An 18,265-nucleotide genomic window follows, 5' to 3' on the forward strand; every position below is an offset into this window, starting at 1 on the left:
AACGTTGCATGCCAACCGCTGGGTCAATCAGCGAGGTCGGACGTGATGACGCAAGCAACGCAGGAAGAGCGCTTTCACTCCAGCGCGCGAACAGTTGAAATTTTTGTTCCCTTCACAGAGGATCAGGCGGGAGACGGTTTTTAACGCCTAGCTTCATTTACAGCGACAGAAAAACATCAAATATCACTCCGTGAATTTTTTAAACTATATTTTCTTTTAGTTGAATGTCTTATTTATCGTTTTAATTAGTTTTTTGATGAGTTTTTGCGTCAAATAGCTGCGTTGGACAAAAGATGAGCCTGCTTCTGTCTGAGCGGGTAACACTGTGCATGATGTTTTTTTAGCCTTCTCGAGTTGTAATATCTGCTTTAAACAGAAAATTCTATATTTTATAACTTAAAATATTAGTGGAAATTTGCTTAAAAAACAGCAATCGAGTTAAAAATCAAGTAAAGTCGATTAAAAAGTCGTGACTAGCCTAGCTGTTCTGCTAGAAATACTTAGCCGCCTAAAGTCGACGTCTTATTGTGTGCTAATTTAGTTGTCTAAGCTAGTGGTGTGTACTAGTTAACTGTTTATCTTGTTAAAATACACATGATCAAATGTTGGCTACAAATTTGATATCTAGACATGCCTATGTTGTTTAGGATTTAGAAACGTACTATGCTTGGTTAGGTTTAGTTTATTAACATGCTGATTAAATCAATGAATATAAAATGAAAATAAAGAAATATTATGGTAATTAACAAACCTAGACCTGAATTCAATTGTCTAAGTATCCAAGTATGCATTCATAAAATGTATTCTTCATAAATTGTGCATTTATTTACTCCAGTGAGTAAATGAGTGTGAGAGATCGGATGAGTGTGATCTCTGCAAGTGGGCCGTATGTGACAGGTGGCGCTGCCCAGATCACTAACTGACTGAGTGTTTTCTGCACACAGCTTGTTGATCTTCCTGCTGAGATCCCCCAGGCAGAGAGTGATTCAGACAGCGGAGTGGGTTCACCCATGGAGGAGGCCGTGACCGACGCCGCTCCTGCTGAGGTTCATGCTGAAGAAGGTGAACACAGATTTATTGACGTGTTTGGGTCTCATTCCGACCAGAATAGTTTATCAGTAGCATATTGGTAACACTTTTTTTTATTTTTTTTCCTTCTACCCCTCCACATTTTTATCAAAGATAAATCTCACATCAGTGGTTAAGGCATTGGACTACGGTTCGGAAGATCCCAGGTTCAAACCCCACAAGCACCAAGTTGCCACTGTTGGGCCCTTGAGCAAGGCCCTTAATCCTCAACTGCTCAGATGTTTAATGAGATAAAAATGTAAGTCGCTCTGGATAAGAGCGTCTGCCAAATGCCTAAATGTAAACGTAAACCTGGGATGTTTGTATTGTGTGTCAGTTATTTTCAGTATTTAATGGTACATGCATAATTAAAATGATTTTTAAGATAAACTAGAGATTATCTGTGTGCTACCATTACCTGTGAAAGGAGTGTGCAGTCAACTTGTTGCCACTCCTTGCACTTATTGAATGTTTCGGGCTATAACTGTCGTTGTAGACACTCACCAGTCTGATCCTTAAATCAGAATATTTATACAATCGCAATCGAGTCGGCACTTTGGTATCGATTGACAAGCGTACTATGAAACAGCATGTAGGTCTTGCATTACCAATAGGTGTTAAAGTTCTTTACTGTGCTTGCTCATAAATCATTGAATTATTTATTTATTTGTATGATTCTAATGCCATGTGTGTTTTTGGCAAGTTTTGTTTTTAACCATAAAACCGTATTTGAACCTCTAAGCTCAAGATTCAGACGACGACATTGTCGTCAGTCGGAAGCCTCGCTCGCGGAAGGTTCTGCAGGACAGCGACAGTGAGAAGGAGGAAGACCGAGATGGGATGGCCGAGGCTCTGGTGCTGTCAGAATCCAGCGGCGAGGGGACGAAGGCCAGTGAAGGCGAGCAACCGAAAAAGAGACGGGGAAAGAAGATCTCCCGCATAGCCGCGGCTAGTGACGAAAGCGAGGGAGAGACGGACGAGACCAGAAAGAGGGAGAAGTCATGGCGACACAAAGAGAAGGAGAAGCGCAGAGGGGATCTGGTGAAACAACTAAAGGAGAAGATAAGAACTCCTGAAGTGAGCTTGTTGGAAGTTTCCTGAAAATTGAATTAATCAATCCAAAATCAATTAAATTAATCAATTAGTCATTGCCATATGACTGCTATTCTTCCTCTCACACACTTGTTCTTACTGTGTGTTCTCAGGAATTCGCTTTGCCCAAGGTATTCAATGACAGTGGGTGTCTGCTGGGTGATAATGACCTGTTCGATGCCCAGCTTGAAGAGGACGACCTGACGGAGGTGGTGATAGAGGAAGAGGAGTCTCTGGACGCCATCAGAGCTGCTGTGAAAAAGAAGGCCAAGAACAAGGTGAGAGAAAGTGATGAATCATTAAAGCTTTCCAATGTCACACAGAACTGGACAAATCACCATTTATGACATCTGGGAAAAACGGATTTTAAAAAAAGGTTTATAAACTGATAAAGCTGATTTATAGCTGATAAATCTTCCAATTTCTTTTAAGCTTTTCTTCACTCAGAGTTCTGAGGTAAATTCCTGTTTTGCACTCTGTGGTTTTTATTTTCATTTTCATTCAGATCAGCCATGCTTTCTTTCTTTTTCTCCTCTGAAAAAAAAAAATCACTGGCCAAATTGCTCACCAAGCTCTGCACCAACTTTATATTCACTCCATCATCCCTTTTAATCTGTATTAATGCACTTATCTCCCCATGAGACGTTCAAATAAACATTATTTTACTTTCTAACTGCAGCCCCTTTTAGACGACTCTGACGAGGATGAAGAGCAGGAAGGAAAATCTCCGCGCAAGGTACAAGTCATTCGGGTTGTGTATTATTTCCTGTGTTAATTTGTTTCTATTGATCTGTTTAACCTCCTAATCGCGTCCTTAGGAGAGGAAAGCAGCTCGTGCGAGTAAGGAGGCAATGAAACAGCTCCATAGTGAAAGCCAGAGAATTGTACGAGGTTAGTGAGAGTTATTAAAGGTAAAAGTGTTGAAAAACGATGTGCTTGTTTTCAGTTCTTCACCCTTTTAATGCTTTTTCTTTTGCTTCACCAGAGTCCACAATAGGGCTACCATACCATATGCCAGAGCCCAAGGGCATCGACCAGTTCTTCAAGAGGAGACCTCGTCCTGACAAGCCAGCTATGGCGTTACTGAAGTAGGCACAGTCAGCTTTATACGTTACAGACGATCTTGTCAGGAGAGGTAGAGTCAAAAATTATCCGCGCGCTAAATGAATCTTCATTCTCGCAGGGCGGCTTTCAGCAGTTTCCCAGCTGATGGTTGACTTTTTAACTTTTTAAAAAGCCACTTTATCCATACTCACTTTTGTACTTGACAGGAGCGTTTCACATGTACGCTCGACGTCGTAAGTAGACGTAGACGAGCGTCTGGTTCCTTCTTGATAGCTAACATTTGTGCGACATTCCTTTACCTTCTTTATCCATTCATATGGACTATTTTGCTATAAAAAGTTTTCTCCAAACTGCACGCAAAGTCTTCAATAAATAACGGCGCCAGTTACCCCCCCCACCCTCGAATACTAAAATTGTATATATTTTTTTTTTTTTTTTTTTTTTTTTTTAATGGAGTGTTGTATGCTGCTCTTCTTCTTCTTTTCCTTTTTTTGGGATTTTCCCCTCATTTTCTCCCTAATTTAGTCGTATCCAATGCCATGGAGCTGGAAGTTTTTTTGTTCTGCGTGCAAAAAAAAGGGGGGGGGAAGAAAAAAAATAAATAAAAAGGAAATCAAACTATAAATGTATATGAAAAAAGCGATGGAGGGACCCCCACACCTGTTGAAATTTCAAGTCTGAATAACAGATTGTGTAGTGAATCGTCTCCAGGAACAAACAGGACCTAATATCTCTGAGCCACTGGGCGTGAGTGGGTGACGTGGCATCCTTCCACTTGAATAAAAGAGAACGCCTGGCCAGGAGTGTTGCAAAAAGATAATAAACGCTGTTTAGCTGTAGTTAGACGCTTATCTTCCTCTCCAGTGATACTAAAAAGAGCAATTAGAGAGTCAAGTTTAAGAATTGAATTGAAGTATAAGGCTGCTACTACTACTACCACCACCAGTCAGGGAGGTCTGAAGCCAATCACGTGTTTCTTCCGAACAACGTGACGCCAGCTGACCGCACACTGCTCTTCTTTCATTCGCATTATAATTGGGGTGTTCATTTTTGCTCACACCACTTACGATTATTACAGATTAACTGATGTAACACACTCACACACATCTGCACAGTAGTGACACAGGGGAGACAGGAGCCTTAAATGTAAAAGTACTAATAAGGCTAACAGAAGTTTTTAATATGACCTTAGTGTGGTTAATTTTTGACTCGCCCTAGTATCAGTCGCTTTATTTAAACACACTTTTTTTTTTCTTTTTTTGGTCATTTTACAATGATATTTCTAGATATTCGCATTTTCTGTAATCATTTTCTTTTTTTCTTTAAGATCTGCCAAATACAAGGACTGTATTGGAGAAGCGTCTTCAGCATCCTCCACAAATCAGTCTGAGGCACCAGAACCGAACTCGGACCCACACACTGATCAGAATGAACTGAATTCGTTGGGTGTCTCCTGCACCCAACATGACGGTGATGCAAATGAACACAATGCACAATCTGCTGCTTCTGCTGAGGACCAGTCAGGGGCTGCAGGCATTGAGCTAAAAAACCCAGAGGTCATGGAGGAAGATGGTGCTCTTCCTTCTGTGGGCGTGTCTGAGAGTGATAAATCTCCTAAAGAGGATCGTGTTATGTCACCGGTTGAGCAGAGTAAGTCCGTGATGGAGCAGTCAGAACAGGGAAGCTCTGCTCTCATTGAGAAAGGACCAGTAGGGCCCAAACCCAAGAAAGATAAACTGGCCCGGTTGCGCGAGCTTGGTTTGGAGCCTCCTCCTGTAGCGAAGCTGTGTGCCGACGAGGGAGCTTTTATCCAGCTGGAGCCGCAGCAGGCTAACCCTGGTGAGGGAGCGGTGTTAAATTGTTCTAATCATTTATCAGTCTATAGTAATGAGTTTCTAGTTGCCTTATTTTCGCTTTTTAATCAGGCTTTCATGTCGGATGCTGTATCTTGTGTGTTGTTCAGGTCTAGAGGCTTTAAAAGAACGGTTTCTGAGGCATGTCCAGTCTGCTCCACGGCCTAAAGGAGAACGATCAATTAACGTAAATGTGGTGAGAAAGGACAGCAATTTGTCTGGACAGGAGGAGCTGCATGCCGAATCCATCACTGTCACAGTCAATGAGGAGGAAGAGGAGGCTACACACACTAAGCCAGGTATATTGTCTAGAGCAGAGGTGGTGGTCGTTGTCGGTCTTTAGGCTGTTTCCGTCAAAGAGGTCCATCTGATCCGCACACCAAATTTGCCCTTTCTGACGCAACTCTCCCCATTTTATTCGGGCTTGAGACCAGCACTCCACCAGTGATCACGGTTTGGGACGTTGGATGGGAATTGAACCCAGGCCTTTCCGCATGGTAGCACCACCGTTGGGGCGCCACCAATTTTAAGCAATTTTCCTCTGGGATTATTAAAGTTCTTTTAATCTTGAATGAATCTTCCTTGAATTTGAATCAATACCCTCAATAATATTATTATTATTATTTATTAAAAAGTCTTTATAGAGAACTAAGCCAAACTTGCTGGCTCACTGAAGTATACGTAGCTGCCAGATTGAAAAATAACACTTAAAAACATATCTAGTTTAAACTACGACTTAAAACTAAATACAATAAAATTTTCCTAGTACTATACAAACTAGCTAGCGCCTAACCAAACCCCGCACCCTGAGCATCGTGAACTCTTTAAACTGCAGTTGTGTGGGTGAGTACCACGAAAGGGGGCAGTTTAAACTGTTAGCTCTGTGTAATTTTTCTTAGGACTAGCTTAGGCTAGTTAGGTAACAAACGCGGTTACCGTTATATATCTTTAAACGATCAAAATGACTAGGGTTTACCTGAGTAAACATTCATTTCAGTATTTTGCTAGATATGTATTTAGGCATTTTACTAAAGTTTTATGTCTATTTATTTATTGGCACTTCAGTGACTCGCTAACGTGTTTAACAGGGGTACTGAATAAAAATTTAAGAATGTCTGTCCAGTAAAATGTTCTTCAAACCGAGGTCCGGATTTCGTATTTGTTAGGATTTAGTATCTTTATATATTCTTTCAGTTCGGGTATTTTACACGCCCTCACCTCAGACTGCTGCGGATATTTTTGCTTTAACGACCCTTGCTTTCAGGGGTATTTATCAGAAAAGCATCAGGGTCCGGATAGAACCATCCGGATAGCGGCCCACCATTTAGTGATGCCTGGTCTATAATATATTTAGATATTTGGTTGCTGATGTTCTGTGTTTGTTAAGGAGAAATTGCAGTGGTGGTGTTTTTTTTTTTTGTTTTGTTTTTTTGTGTTTTTTTCCTCCAGCTTTATACCCGTTTAGCACATCTGTAGAATATGCCATAGTATCAGGTGTAGGATTTATGAAAATAATTTTGTAACGTAAGAAACGAAAACCATCTATGGGGTACTAATAAATGGTGCAAAAAAAATATCAATGTGTGTTTATAAGTTAGTTTTGACGAAACTGGATAAGAATGGCTTCTGCAATATAATTTCTCATGCGTCTCATCCTAAGAATACTATTGTAAGAGGTAAGTTTTGCATTGTATTATTTTAAATATTGAGAGACTTTAGATCATGTTGCTTTTCTGTTCTTTGGGGAAATATAAAATCCTAGGATCACACGTTCTTCGCTTGCGACAGATCAAGTTTTAATTAAATCTTCTCATATTTGGAGTATGGTTCTGTTCCCCTGGCTTTCTTCAGGAGAAAAGCTGGTTCTGCTAAAGTCTCGCCTGCAGCAGGCTATGGCTATCCGCCGGAAGGAAGAACGAGAGCGCCGAGCCGCCCTTCATCGTCTGGACAATGAAGACTGTGAGGAGGAGGAAGAGGAGGAAGAAATGACAGAGTCTGAGGAAGAAGAGGTATCAGTGTGCCAATAAAAAAAAATTCCTTTAAGGATTCCTCTAGGATCCTCTAAATGACATTATCATCATTTTGTTAATACTTCTCCTGGTGCACTTCTACAAACTTTATAGGGTATTGATGATTTGCTGGGTGATGGGGAAGAAGCCAACGAAGCAGAAAATGAAGAAGTAGAGGCAGAGGAGGCTGAAAGCGGCAATACGTCTAAACGAAGCGCTTCTCCTGCTTTTAAAAGTCCGTCTCCTACTCCATACACTGATGGCACACTGATGCTGTTTGCAGGCAGCTCATGCTCCAGAACAGGGTAAGTGTTTTACAGTTTTCACAGGGTAAGCCTTTACACTTTTTTTTAAATTAAAATTACAGATGGAGAAGAGTTTTATTTAAATGCCTTTATGTCTTTATTTGATGTTTAGGGATGGTGTTAGGCAGTCGGGGCAAGGCAACCTGGAGAATGACGGCAAAATGGGTGAGTTTATATTTTCTCCAGGTGAATGAATAGTCTTACTTTGGATGAAGGATCTCAACCAGAAGCATTAATCTGGCTTTGTGGTGAACCTGATTTAGAAATGTGTGTGTATGTATATATAAGATACACTAATGACACTTGTGACCTTTTATGTTCTTGTACAGAAGATGAGGATGGCCTTTCCTTAAAGGACAACAGCCATAACAGCAGCTTTGAACTGACAAGCTCCACACTCCCGTCATATCAGCCGGTGAGCCGCGCCGCAGGCAAAGGTCTTTCAACAGCCGTGTTCCGCTCACCGTCGCCCTGCTTCTTCAGACCAAGTTTCCTCGGCTCAGCCTCCAAGGTTGGGCTCTTTCAGCAAGAAAATAATTTCCTGTTGTTTTTAAAGGCACTTGAAATCACAATTGGGGTTGTACAAAATTTAGTCCTTATTATGGGTAAGAATACAAAATTTTATCTAGAATGTTGCTTTGGAGATTTCCTTGTTTTCGGTATCATAATCTACAAATTATTTTACTGTTTGAGTACTGGTCTGGTAAAATTAAAAGCCCTTTAGGCACCACCGTTGGTAGACCTCAGCTCAAACATCTACATATACAGTACCAGTCAAAAGTGTGGACCCAAGTTTAGATTTCTTTTCTACATTCTAAAACAGTCTTGGATTCCAAAACTGAATTAAGACATATTGCATTTGGTAATAAGTAACAGCAACGATGACAGTCAGGTGTTATAAAGGTCAGATGTTCTGGAACAAGCAAGACCAAAACTGAGCTCTGCTGCAGAGGAGAAGTTCATTTAGAGTCACCAGCCTCAGAAATTACCAATTAACAAACAGCACCTCAGATTAGAGCCGTTATGAAGCTTTACAGAGCAGAAGTAGCAGATATACATCTCAATATCAACTATTCAGAGGAGATTATTGTGTATTTTGGATAAACGTATTAAGCTTTTTCTCTTTTACAATGTAGAAAAAAAACTCAGAAGAGACCATGGAGTTAGAAGGTGTGTCCAAACTTTTGCCCGGGGTGACTCCAAAATAGATGCCATCTGATAATTTAAGATGTCTTCCTTGGTAAAGTAGGTAGACATGGATAAAAGAGCTGAAAAGAAACTGTCTATTTTTTTTTTTTAAAGAGAGGCTTATCTCAAAAGCTTGGCTAAGCACTTTATCATTGAAAATATACAAACACAGGTAATCAAATTAAGACTCTCTGACTTTAAAAAAGCCACAGGGTTCTATTCTTGGCCCTCTTCTCTTTTCGCTATATAACGTACATTCTCTCTGGGGTCAATATTTAAGCAGCATGTATCTCTCTCTTGCCCTCAATTAGTACAAACCGCTGCTGTTCATCTCTTAACCGATACTTCTAAACAATATTACATAACTCCCATCCTTTATTCTCTCCATTGGCTTCCGGTACATTTTAAAATCGATTTTAAATGATTGATGTTTGTTTTTAAAACCTTACATGGCCTGGCCCCATCTTATTTAACAGACCTTTTAATACCCTGTAACCCTGGCAGAGTGCTCTGATCATCTGGTCAGTTTCTTTTGGAAGTGACAAAATCCAGATGCAAACAGTTTGGCGATTGCACATTTGCGGTAGCGGCTTCCAAACTATGGAATTCGCGACCATGTAAAATTCTCTCATTTATTTACATTAGCTTTTAATTCATATTAGTTAGGTGATGTGCCTTTTAGTTATAACAACATTCTCTTGAGTTCTGTTTTTATTTCTTAATGTTTTGTTTTTATCCTATGTTGGTCTATGTTCTTTATTCTGATTGAGCTTTATTCTTAATATTGTTTTTATGCTTTGTTTTATTGTCTATCCATATTTTCTTAATTTACATGTTTCTTTTATTTTAACAGCTTATGTTGATTTCAGGTGTTTAATTTTTTCTTAATGTTTGTCTTTTTGTTTGTTCTGTTAAGCACTTAGGTAAACCTTTTGTTAAAGTGCTATATAAATAAATTATTGATTGATTGAAAACGTGTTCCACTTATGTTGCTGGGATTATTTTTCCTTACCTGTGCACTAATTGTTCTTCTGTCTTGTCCTGTTCATCAGAGCTCTGGTAAGCTGTCCGAGCCATCCCTTACCCTCCCTGTAGAGGACTCGCAGGACCTATACGGTGTTCCCTCTCCTGAAATTGCAGACTCTCAAGGCCCCTTCTCGCAGGAGGAGGACACGCAGTCACAGCTGCTGGACGCAGATGGCTTCTTGAACGTGGGGCCCCGGGGTGGCCAGAGCCGCTCCCACAAACGCCAGCTGCTTTTAGACAACCTGGATGAAAACGCCATGGATGCCAACATGGGTGAATTACTAGGGTTCTGCTCAGGTGGCTTCGGTTCAGCGGAGCAGAGTAAGCCAGCAGGTGAGGACGAGCTGCTGGGTTTGTGCTCTGGAGTGTTTTCCACCCAGTCTGTAGAAACCACCAAGGCCAAAAAGGAAACCGAGGCATTAGAGACGGAACACGTGGTTGAGGAGAGTCACGGAAGCTCGGACGCAGACATGGACCAGCTGCTTTCTCTCTGCTCGGGAAAGTTCACAGGCACTCCTGGTGTGTGTTTCTGTCTCATTAAAGATTATATAATTTACGAGCGTAATGAAGAGCCCCTGGTTCTTTTCTTAAAAAAAAAAATCCTTAATTATTTTTTCTTTCTTTCTTTTTTATTAGCTACGTCTCCAGGGAGACCAGGCACAAGCCTCTCTATTGAAGAAGATTCCAACAGGTAAAGTCAGTCATGTGATCAGCGTGTCTGCTCTTTTAGCAATGTCTTTTCAGTCGACAGGGTGCAAGTAAAAAAAAAAAAAAAAACCTGTCTGTAATGGTCTGCTTTTTAGTAAGAGCAAGGTGGTGGAGGAGGAAGAAGGAGAAGAAGAGGAAGACAACTGTGAGTTTCGGCTTTTGTCGGATGTCGATAGCAACAGTGAGAAGGTAAATATGATACAAGGTGTTAAGTCCCCGACTTACGAACGAATTCTACTCCGAGAGCTCGTTTATGTTCGTAAGTTGAATTCATTCATAAGTCAGACAAAGTGAGTCTTATACGCCCTTGACACAAATGTACAACCTTAAAGCATAAAAAAAAACAAAGACACAGGTTTGGTGTTTTGGTTCTGCATTATACTCTCGCGAGACCACGCCTCTAAATTGTGAGGGGAATACCGGTGATGTAGCAGCTGACCTCGTTTAAAGAGAGCCCGGGAGAACGATGGTTCATGATGTTTACTGCGCACTTGAACAGATGCTATTTAGTCTCAGAGCTGTTTTAGACTGTGAACTCTGTCTCATTGAGGACAAAATTAGGATTATTCATCATCAGGGCAGACAATTTTTAATCGTGCTCTTGGACTGATTCATTGAAACCCGTGAGACCGACTCTTTTCTCCCGGTCCTCTACATGCATACAATATACCTGAACTTTGGACATTTTATACATTTACTTACACACTTAAAATATTGTATCTAGTGCACTGTGGAGTCTATTTTTTTTTTTACAATACACATGAGCTACTTCTGTGATTTGTTTGCATCTCCAAATGTTTGTAGAGACGTGGTCCGTTTGTAACTTGAATGTTCGTAATTTGGGGACTTACTGTATTAAGCTTTTAACTGATTAGTACAGAAACAGTACATGTCTATTTGCACTTGGCTGTCTTAGATGTTATGAACTAACATGTGTTTTTTGTTTTCCTTCACAGGAGGAGGGTAAAGAAGAATCAGATGTTGAAGGAGAGATGAATGATGAGGAGCAGGAGGAGAGGGAGGCAGTGTTTGGGCGCCATCCAGGGAAAAAGATGTAAGTCATGTTAATGCTTATCTCTCCTGTGATATTAAGTCTACTAAAAAAATTAAAGAAAAAACCCTACAATTAACTTTATATTGTTAAGAGTTTTAGATAGCTTTTTTTAGGATTTAAGGCTTTACTTTAAACTGCTCTCTTTGGCTTTAGACGCATGACTGACTTTGTGGAGTCTGAGGCCGAGTTGTCGGGCAGTGATGTAGGCAGCGAGGATGAAGATGACGAGGGAGGCGATGAGTACGAAGAAGATGAGCTCCAGGAGCAGCTCCCGTCAGACGATGAACTGATGGACCAAGTTAACAAAATTCACATGTGAGAATAAACACTAAATCAAAATCTTTTTCTTTTTTATTATTTTAAGATGTTTAGTTAACAGTCTGTGTTAATTCTGGTTTGATATGCAGTTTGGTGAGTGGATTTTCCACTAATGAGCAGTCTGTGTTTAAAGAACACTAAGCTATGGGATTCTGTAGCGTCATCATCAAAGGGAAAATGTCCTTTTCTGGTTTTTATAGATTTCTGAGCTGTTTTTTTTTTTTTTTTTACAGGAAGCATGTCCTTGATGAGGATAAGCGCAAGTTGCGCTTGTATCAGGAGCGTTACCTAGCTGATGGAGATCTGCATTCAGATGGACCCGGGCGAGAGCGCCGCTTCCGCTGGAAGGACATTGGTAAGTTTAGAGTGTATGCATGTATGACTGTTAACATCCTTTTCACACCGGTTGTAATTCAAACACGTGATGCGTTGGCTGCTATTTTGTGTCATAACTGTATAAAAGATCACCTTGTTGGTTGATCAGGATTTACTCACATCCTAAAATGGTTGAATGAGAATTTGTACAGCGATACCTCGACATACGCATTTTCTTATAAGAAATAATGTAAATGCAGATAATCTGTTCCGGCCAACCTAAAATATTACGAATACTGTCGACCCTCGCAAGGTCGCAGTTCAGAGTTTGCAGCCTCAGTCATTCACAGGTTTTTCGTTAGACCTTGTTCACACAGGCGTTAAAATCGAGCGTTTTTCTTGCATTTGTAGCGTCCGGTGAGCGCCGATCAAGCGCAGAGTGTTTTCTACACATAGACGTCAATGGGTGTTTACACGGGCTTTGGTGACGTGCGTTTGTCCGGCTGCGCGTTTATACGGCATCAAAAACACGTTGCATGCAGCTTTTTCTTGGGGTTTAAATCCCAACGACCGCACGGAAACGCTTTTAGTGCGTTTTCTTCACGTTCATTTTACGCTTCGGAGGACCGGATATATCCCATGATCCTACATGCTATACATAGGGAAATGCGGAAAAAGGCAAAATAAAATAAAATAAATTGTTGAAAAACATACGCGGAAATTTTCGCATTTCTTCATGAACCACAAAAAAAATTCTTTTAATCCGACGTTGTGCAGTCAGAGGGTGAACCCAGTAGCAGCAGCAGCTTTCATATCCAGTTCCCCGTGTGAACAAGGTCTTAGAATCGAAGTAATTGTTTTTGCAGAAACCCCTGCAATTTCTCGGAAACTTCAAATATTCTCCGTAATGATTTTTTTTTCGTGACAATTTTTAACTTATCATGCATTTTTCGCTAAAAATGAACTTTTTAAAAATTAATATAATTTACTAATTATATTCATAATATTGTGCATTGTGCATTTTTTTTTCTTTGCTGCTGTTTGGCTGCTGCCCTGTGATGCATTTCTGGCATTTTTAAGGCATTTAGCACATCCAAAATGTGCGGTCCAAAACCCGGATCTATTTCCAACACTGTAATACATTTTTATATATATACCATATGAAATAAATAGATATTAGTGACACTTGTCATTTACATAAGCTAAAGATGACACCAGGATGCCGTATGGGCAAAAAGTGGTGGAGTCATTGTGATGCTTTGGAAAATCTTGGGTCCTGGCATCCATTTGGATGTTTCTTTGAGACGTACCACCTTCCTTAACACTGTTGCAGACTACATTTATTTCATAATATATCTGTTTTGTCCGACTCCTAGATGATGGCTTTGAGCTCGGGATTGGTGCTAAGGGCGAAGAGGAAGAGGAGGAAGATGACGTGGATCAGCAAGAGCTGCAGAGACACAAGGAAAGACTGGAGAGAGAACAGTGGTTACGAGAGCAGGTGTGATTTACAGATATTTATTGCATAACAATCCTTATTAAGAGTTACTTAAGAAAAACATTTTTCACCTTAGCATGTAAAAGGTTATTTGATGGCAATGTTCTTTACTTCGGATAGTCTGAAACATCGAAGAAAGGAAAAGAAGTGGAAGAGGAGGAGGAGGAGGAGGACAAGATTGGAGAGGAGGACAGTCAATTTATGAAGCTGGCTAAGAAACTAACCGCTAAGGCACTTCAGAAGAAAGGTGAATGGTTCAACAAATCCTTTGTGGGTGTGTACCTGGCTCTTAAGTATGCTAGACAAGACTAAACTTTTTTATTTTGTTTGCAGAGACCTCTTCAGTGCCTGTGCAAGAGAAGCCAGTCTCTAACGCCAGCCCTTTTTTGAAACCCTCTAAGCCTGTAGTAAGTATTTGACTGCAAGAGAGAATACTTTTTAAGAGCACAGTGTTCATTTGTATTAATGTGGCAGTTTCTGACAAACAAGAGCTTCAGTATCTGTATAGTTTCAAAAGAAACTGCCACATTAATTTAAATTAAAAAGTTAGATTTTTAATGTAGCAGTTCAATAAAGAATTTGTATTGATGTGGCAGTTGAATTTCGCTTTTGTGGGTCGGGGCTAATCTGAATAGAGGCTTTGTCTTGGCAACACAAAAAAATCTGGCTAATGATATTTTACCGACATGCCATTGGGTTATTAAATGGCTTACAGTGGGGGGTGGGTTTTGACATACTTTATGCAATATAATCTAAGAGGGTGAGTCAAAAAATATCCGTGCTCTGGCTGTTCACTTTTTTTTCTTTTTTTTTAAAAAAGATTTTCCCCTTATTTTCTCTCCAATTTAGTCGTGTCCAATTCCTTCACATTAAGGCTACTACTAACACAATCAGCTCTCTCTAGACTTCCGGCTGCGAGAGGTTTTAATTAACTTTTAGTAAAGACAAATACATAATTTTTTACATAGTCTCCTTGGTTTTCAATACACTGTCCGTTTGGGCACCAGTGTGCGGATGTGCATCGTCACGTGAGATCACGACGCCCTCGGATATCGGTCCTATGAGTTTACTCCGAAGTTTAGTCTTCAGCATTTCAATGAACGACTCACTGTAATGAGCACTGTTTACTGTTGAACCTTTTTCCTGATCATGTTCCAATACTTCTGGCCTTTAAGAATCGCAGAAAACTATGAATTGATGAATTTTCCAGCGGATTGTCGACTTTTGAACTTTCTTTGTCAGTGATTAAGGGTGTTTCCGTTCCGTACTCTGCCGTTTACTCTCGGGCTCGTAGTGATGAATCCGTGTCTCGTCTCCAGTAATGATTCTCTTTAAAAAAAAACTTTCACATTTATTAGCGTATCCTTACTTAGATCTCCAAATGCTTCTGTTTATGCGTCAGGTTACGCCCTCAAACCACAAAAACAAACCCTAATTTGGGGAGCCTGTGCGGCCAACTGAAGTTTTATAACCCATTTTTGACTCGCCATTGTTGCAACCATTTGTTTTCATGTTATGACTGAAATGTATTCTGTTCATTCATGTATGGCTTAGTCATTCATTTCAAATCTTAATGTGTTTTGCCCCTCAGGTGAAGAGAGGATCTTTGCTTAGTCAGCCCCGGGCAGTGCTTCAGAAACTCGCCAACATCTCAGAGGGCAACCCTCTAGCTCCACGTAACACACGAGGATTCCTCTTCCAGACTTTATCTCCAGAAAAGGAGACGCCTACATCTGACAACCCAAAGAAACAGGTAATTTACGACCAAGCTCAAGAGATGGATGTTAAACAGTCAGAAGTTATTATAGTGGTGTAAATGCGAATGATTTTGTGTACAGGTTTGTATTTGCACCACTAGGGGGCACCAGAGTGTTTTGCAACCGTGGCAGCAAAATGAGTGTTCAAATATACACTGTGACACAATACTTTAAAAAATATATATAAATTTTCTTCACAGAAATGTGTGCTAGTTTGTCTAGGTTTGTTTCTGATATGTTTAGCAAAATAGTGAATGATGAAAGTTCATAATAAATGCTGCTCCTTTTCTTGCCTATAAAGATAGATATAGTTCAATTTAATTCAAAATTCTTTACATATTTTTATTGTGGAATTGAAATAGAATCTTTTAATGCATTTCTTTTTCCTTTTCACTTTTAATTAACTGATGCTAGAACTTTACCTTAAAGTTCTAAAACTTTATATAGTACATGTCTAAATTGTCCTGTGGGTGCGTGTGGGGTCAAGGCATGTTATCTTTATACCTGTTATGCATTTAAGCAGATTGAAGATGGTAGTATGAAAACAGTTTTGCAAGCATCATTATATAAATGGGTAATGATGATATTGCAAGCAGTGAGCTCCATATCAACCCATGTCTAGGTCTGGTCACCTTTTTTTTTTTTTTTTTTTTTTTTTTTTTTTTTTAATGGGGCTACTTTATCTCGACCTGCTGAAAAAGTTAATGCTGGTTCTGATGGAAAGGGGTCAGAACACACAATGCATTGCAGTTTTCATGACACAAGGGGTTGTGGGGTGTCATAATGTCATTTTGAGGAAAAATAAAAAATAAAAAATCACCCCCATCAATAATGAAACTACTCTAGACAATTTTATTGTCCGAAACATAAATTGTATTTTTTTGCTGAAGACCTTATGTGTCTCATTCATAAATTTTTTTTTATTCTTATTCTCTGCCTGTTACAGATTAAGAAAAGAGCCCAGACGGACACTTTGGCACCTGCTGCGAAGCGGCCGTGTCGAGAAAACTCTGTGAAATCCGCTGGACCTCCAAGAAGTATTTTCAGTTTTTTCGAGAACTGAACCCGTTTCGAAGCTTTGACCTCTCTTGCGTCCTCTGTCGAGCCAGTGTCTTAGCTTTAACTAAGTCTCTTGGTTACTGGATTTTCTCATGTTTGGCAAGCTTGCCGGTATATTTTGGGGTTTGTGATCCAGCGTGTGCATTTGTTTTATGATGTAAATATTGTGATTTTTGTATTTCTGTATTTTTATTTGTAAAATTTATAAATTAAAAGTTTATTTTAAACATGCTTTTGAAATTTGTGAGATGAATGTTATTATGATCATAGAGAACAGACATGTAGAGAACAACTGTTGGTAACCTTTCGATATTTTAGTGCTTTGAGTATTTCCTTGTAAGTTAAAGTATGTTTATTTAGAGATCTTGGTTGGTAAGTAAATAAATAATAGATAAATAGATAAACAAATAAATAAACAAAATAAAAATTAATGTTAGAAATGGCTTCAACTTGAATTATGTACAAATGAAAATTTGCTTTATTTAGGCTTACCAGTCGTTTTAATATTAACATCCTTGTACACGTCATTCATACAGTTATCCAGTCTTTAAATTTTAAATTATAATCTCTGTGACTTTGACTATGGCATGGCTGTTGGTGCCAGAAGAATTGGTGTGAGTAATGTTTCAAAAGCTGTTGTTCTCCTGGGATTTTCACACAGATCAGTCTCTAGAATGGCTATGGCTAGATTAATTTCATCATGAAACACCTAAGTGTACTGGACAAACATTAACCGATTATAATTTGTTAAACTAATCTTGCTAATATTTACATGTTTTAAGGACATTGGTAAAGAATTTAAGACTAGCGAGATATAACAACTTTCTCATACAAATTCTGATTTTTTTGTTCTTTTGCTTTGAGCTGTCGCAGAGTCTGGTATCTGTTTTATCCCAATATGGCATCTGGATTGTCTATATGTCTGACTTGCTATGTACAGCAGCTAGTTTTTTAAAACTATATAGGTCAAATCTAGTTTAAACATTTTCTCCACCATTTTAAATTGAAACCAGGTAAATGTAACTTTTCTCTAATCCAGTAACAACCCATTTTCTCTCAAGTCGATGATTCACCCTTGCTTATTGTGACCCAGCAGGAGAGAAGCTATGGGATTACTCTTGACACCGAGCTTCCAGTCCCTCAGGCTCAAGATGCTCTACTAATAACCTGTTCGGTTTGAGGCACGGCTGTGTTATTAGCCGTCTAAGCAAGCGGTTGGGTAAATAAGGAGCAGGCTTTGCTGTAGACTCTTTAATGATCCCTTTTATCTCAACCTAATTAATTGGAGTGCTGCTAATCACTTGGTCCAGTGGTCCTGGCAGGGGGAACCCTCATTAGCAAGGACGGAACGGTGCTGAAATACAGGCAGGTGACAAAGTAAAAATGACTGTATGGTATGTTTGTAGGAAGTCGGACCATCATACCGTGACATGCCAGAACGGACTGTGATCTACAAGTGTCTGAAATAAGATGAACATCAGTCTTCCAGAAAAGAATTCAATCGGTATTTTAATAATGGTGATGGAGAGTGATCTGTCAGACAGTATATCACATTTGAAAAGGTTTTCAGTTCAGTGTTCAATATGATTTTACATTTTTTAAAACCATTTAGTCAGCCATCATACTGTACCTTGCGGTGGCTCAGAGCGTGTTAAGGCTCTGAGTTATCGATTTGAAGGTTGGGGGTTCGAGCTCCAGCTCTGCCAGGTTGCCCCTGTTGGGCCCTTGAACAAGGCCTTTAACCCTGCCTGCTCCATAGGTGTCATATAATGACCCAGCTCTGACCCCAGCTTACTAACAAAGCCAGGAAATCCGTAGAATAAAGATTTCACTGTGCAGTAATGAATATGTGATTACTAAAGGCTGAACTGAACTTAATGAGATAAACATGATCATTCAATACCATGGCAGAAAAATACCTTAATGCATATCCAATCTTCAAAGTTTTGA

The 18,265-nt window shown here is 39.6% G+C and overlaps 1 protein-coding gene across 1 annotated transcript; it reads left to right on the plus strand.

Moving 5' to 3' along the window:
• The first annotated feature begins 94 nt into the window (after positions 1–94).
• On the plus strand, positions 95–16,546 carry LOC128518622 (claspin). Its single transcript, XM_053491810.1, has 24 exons — positions 95–317; positions 945–1,062; positions 1,811–2,145; positions 2,274–2,438; positions 2,840–2,896; positions 2,979–3,051; positions 3,146–3,248; positions 4,553–5,064; positions 5,189–5,377; positions 6,930–7,087; positions 7,202–7,392; positions 7,505–7,557; positions 7,722–7,903; positions 9,633–10,125; positions 10,243–10,297; positions 10,410–10,503; positions 11,271–11,368; positions 11,522–11,683; positions 11,920–12,041; positions 13,378–13,502; positions 13,620–13,746; positions 13,833–13,906; positions 15,091–15,252; positions 16,203–16,546. The coding sequence occupies exons 1-24, from the start codon at positions 294–296 to the stop codon at positions 16,317–16,319; spliced, it is 3,789 nt and encodes a 1,262-aa protein (XP_053347785.1). The 5' UTR covers positions 95–293; the 3' UTR covers positions 16,320–16,546.
• Positions 16,547–18,265: the final 1,719 nt, after the last annotated feature.

This window comes from Clarias gariepinus, chromosome 3 (genome assembly GCF_024256425.1).
Source record: "Clarias gariepinus isolate MV-2021 ecotype Netherlands chromosome 3, CGAR_prim_01v2, whole genome shotgun sequence".
NCBI classification, from domain to species: Eukaryota; Metazoa; Chordata; class Actinopteri; order Siluriformes; family Clariidae; genus Clarias; species Clarias gariepinus.

Excerpts from the sequence above, each read along its gene's own strand:
- LOC128518622 (XM_053491810.1), top strand. The coding sequence starts at position 294 with ATGAGCCTGCTTCTGTCTGAGCGG. Across the intron at positions 2,439-2,839 it reads AAAAGAAGGCCAAGAACAAG|CCCCTTTTAGACGACTCTGA; the intron begins GTGAGAGAAAGT and ends TTCTAACTGCAG. Across the intron at positions 2,897-2,978 it reads AAGGAAAATCTCCGCGCAAG|GAGAGGAAAGCAGCTCGTGC; the intron begins GTACAAGTCATT and ends TCGCGTCCTTAG.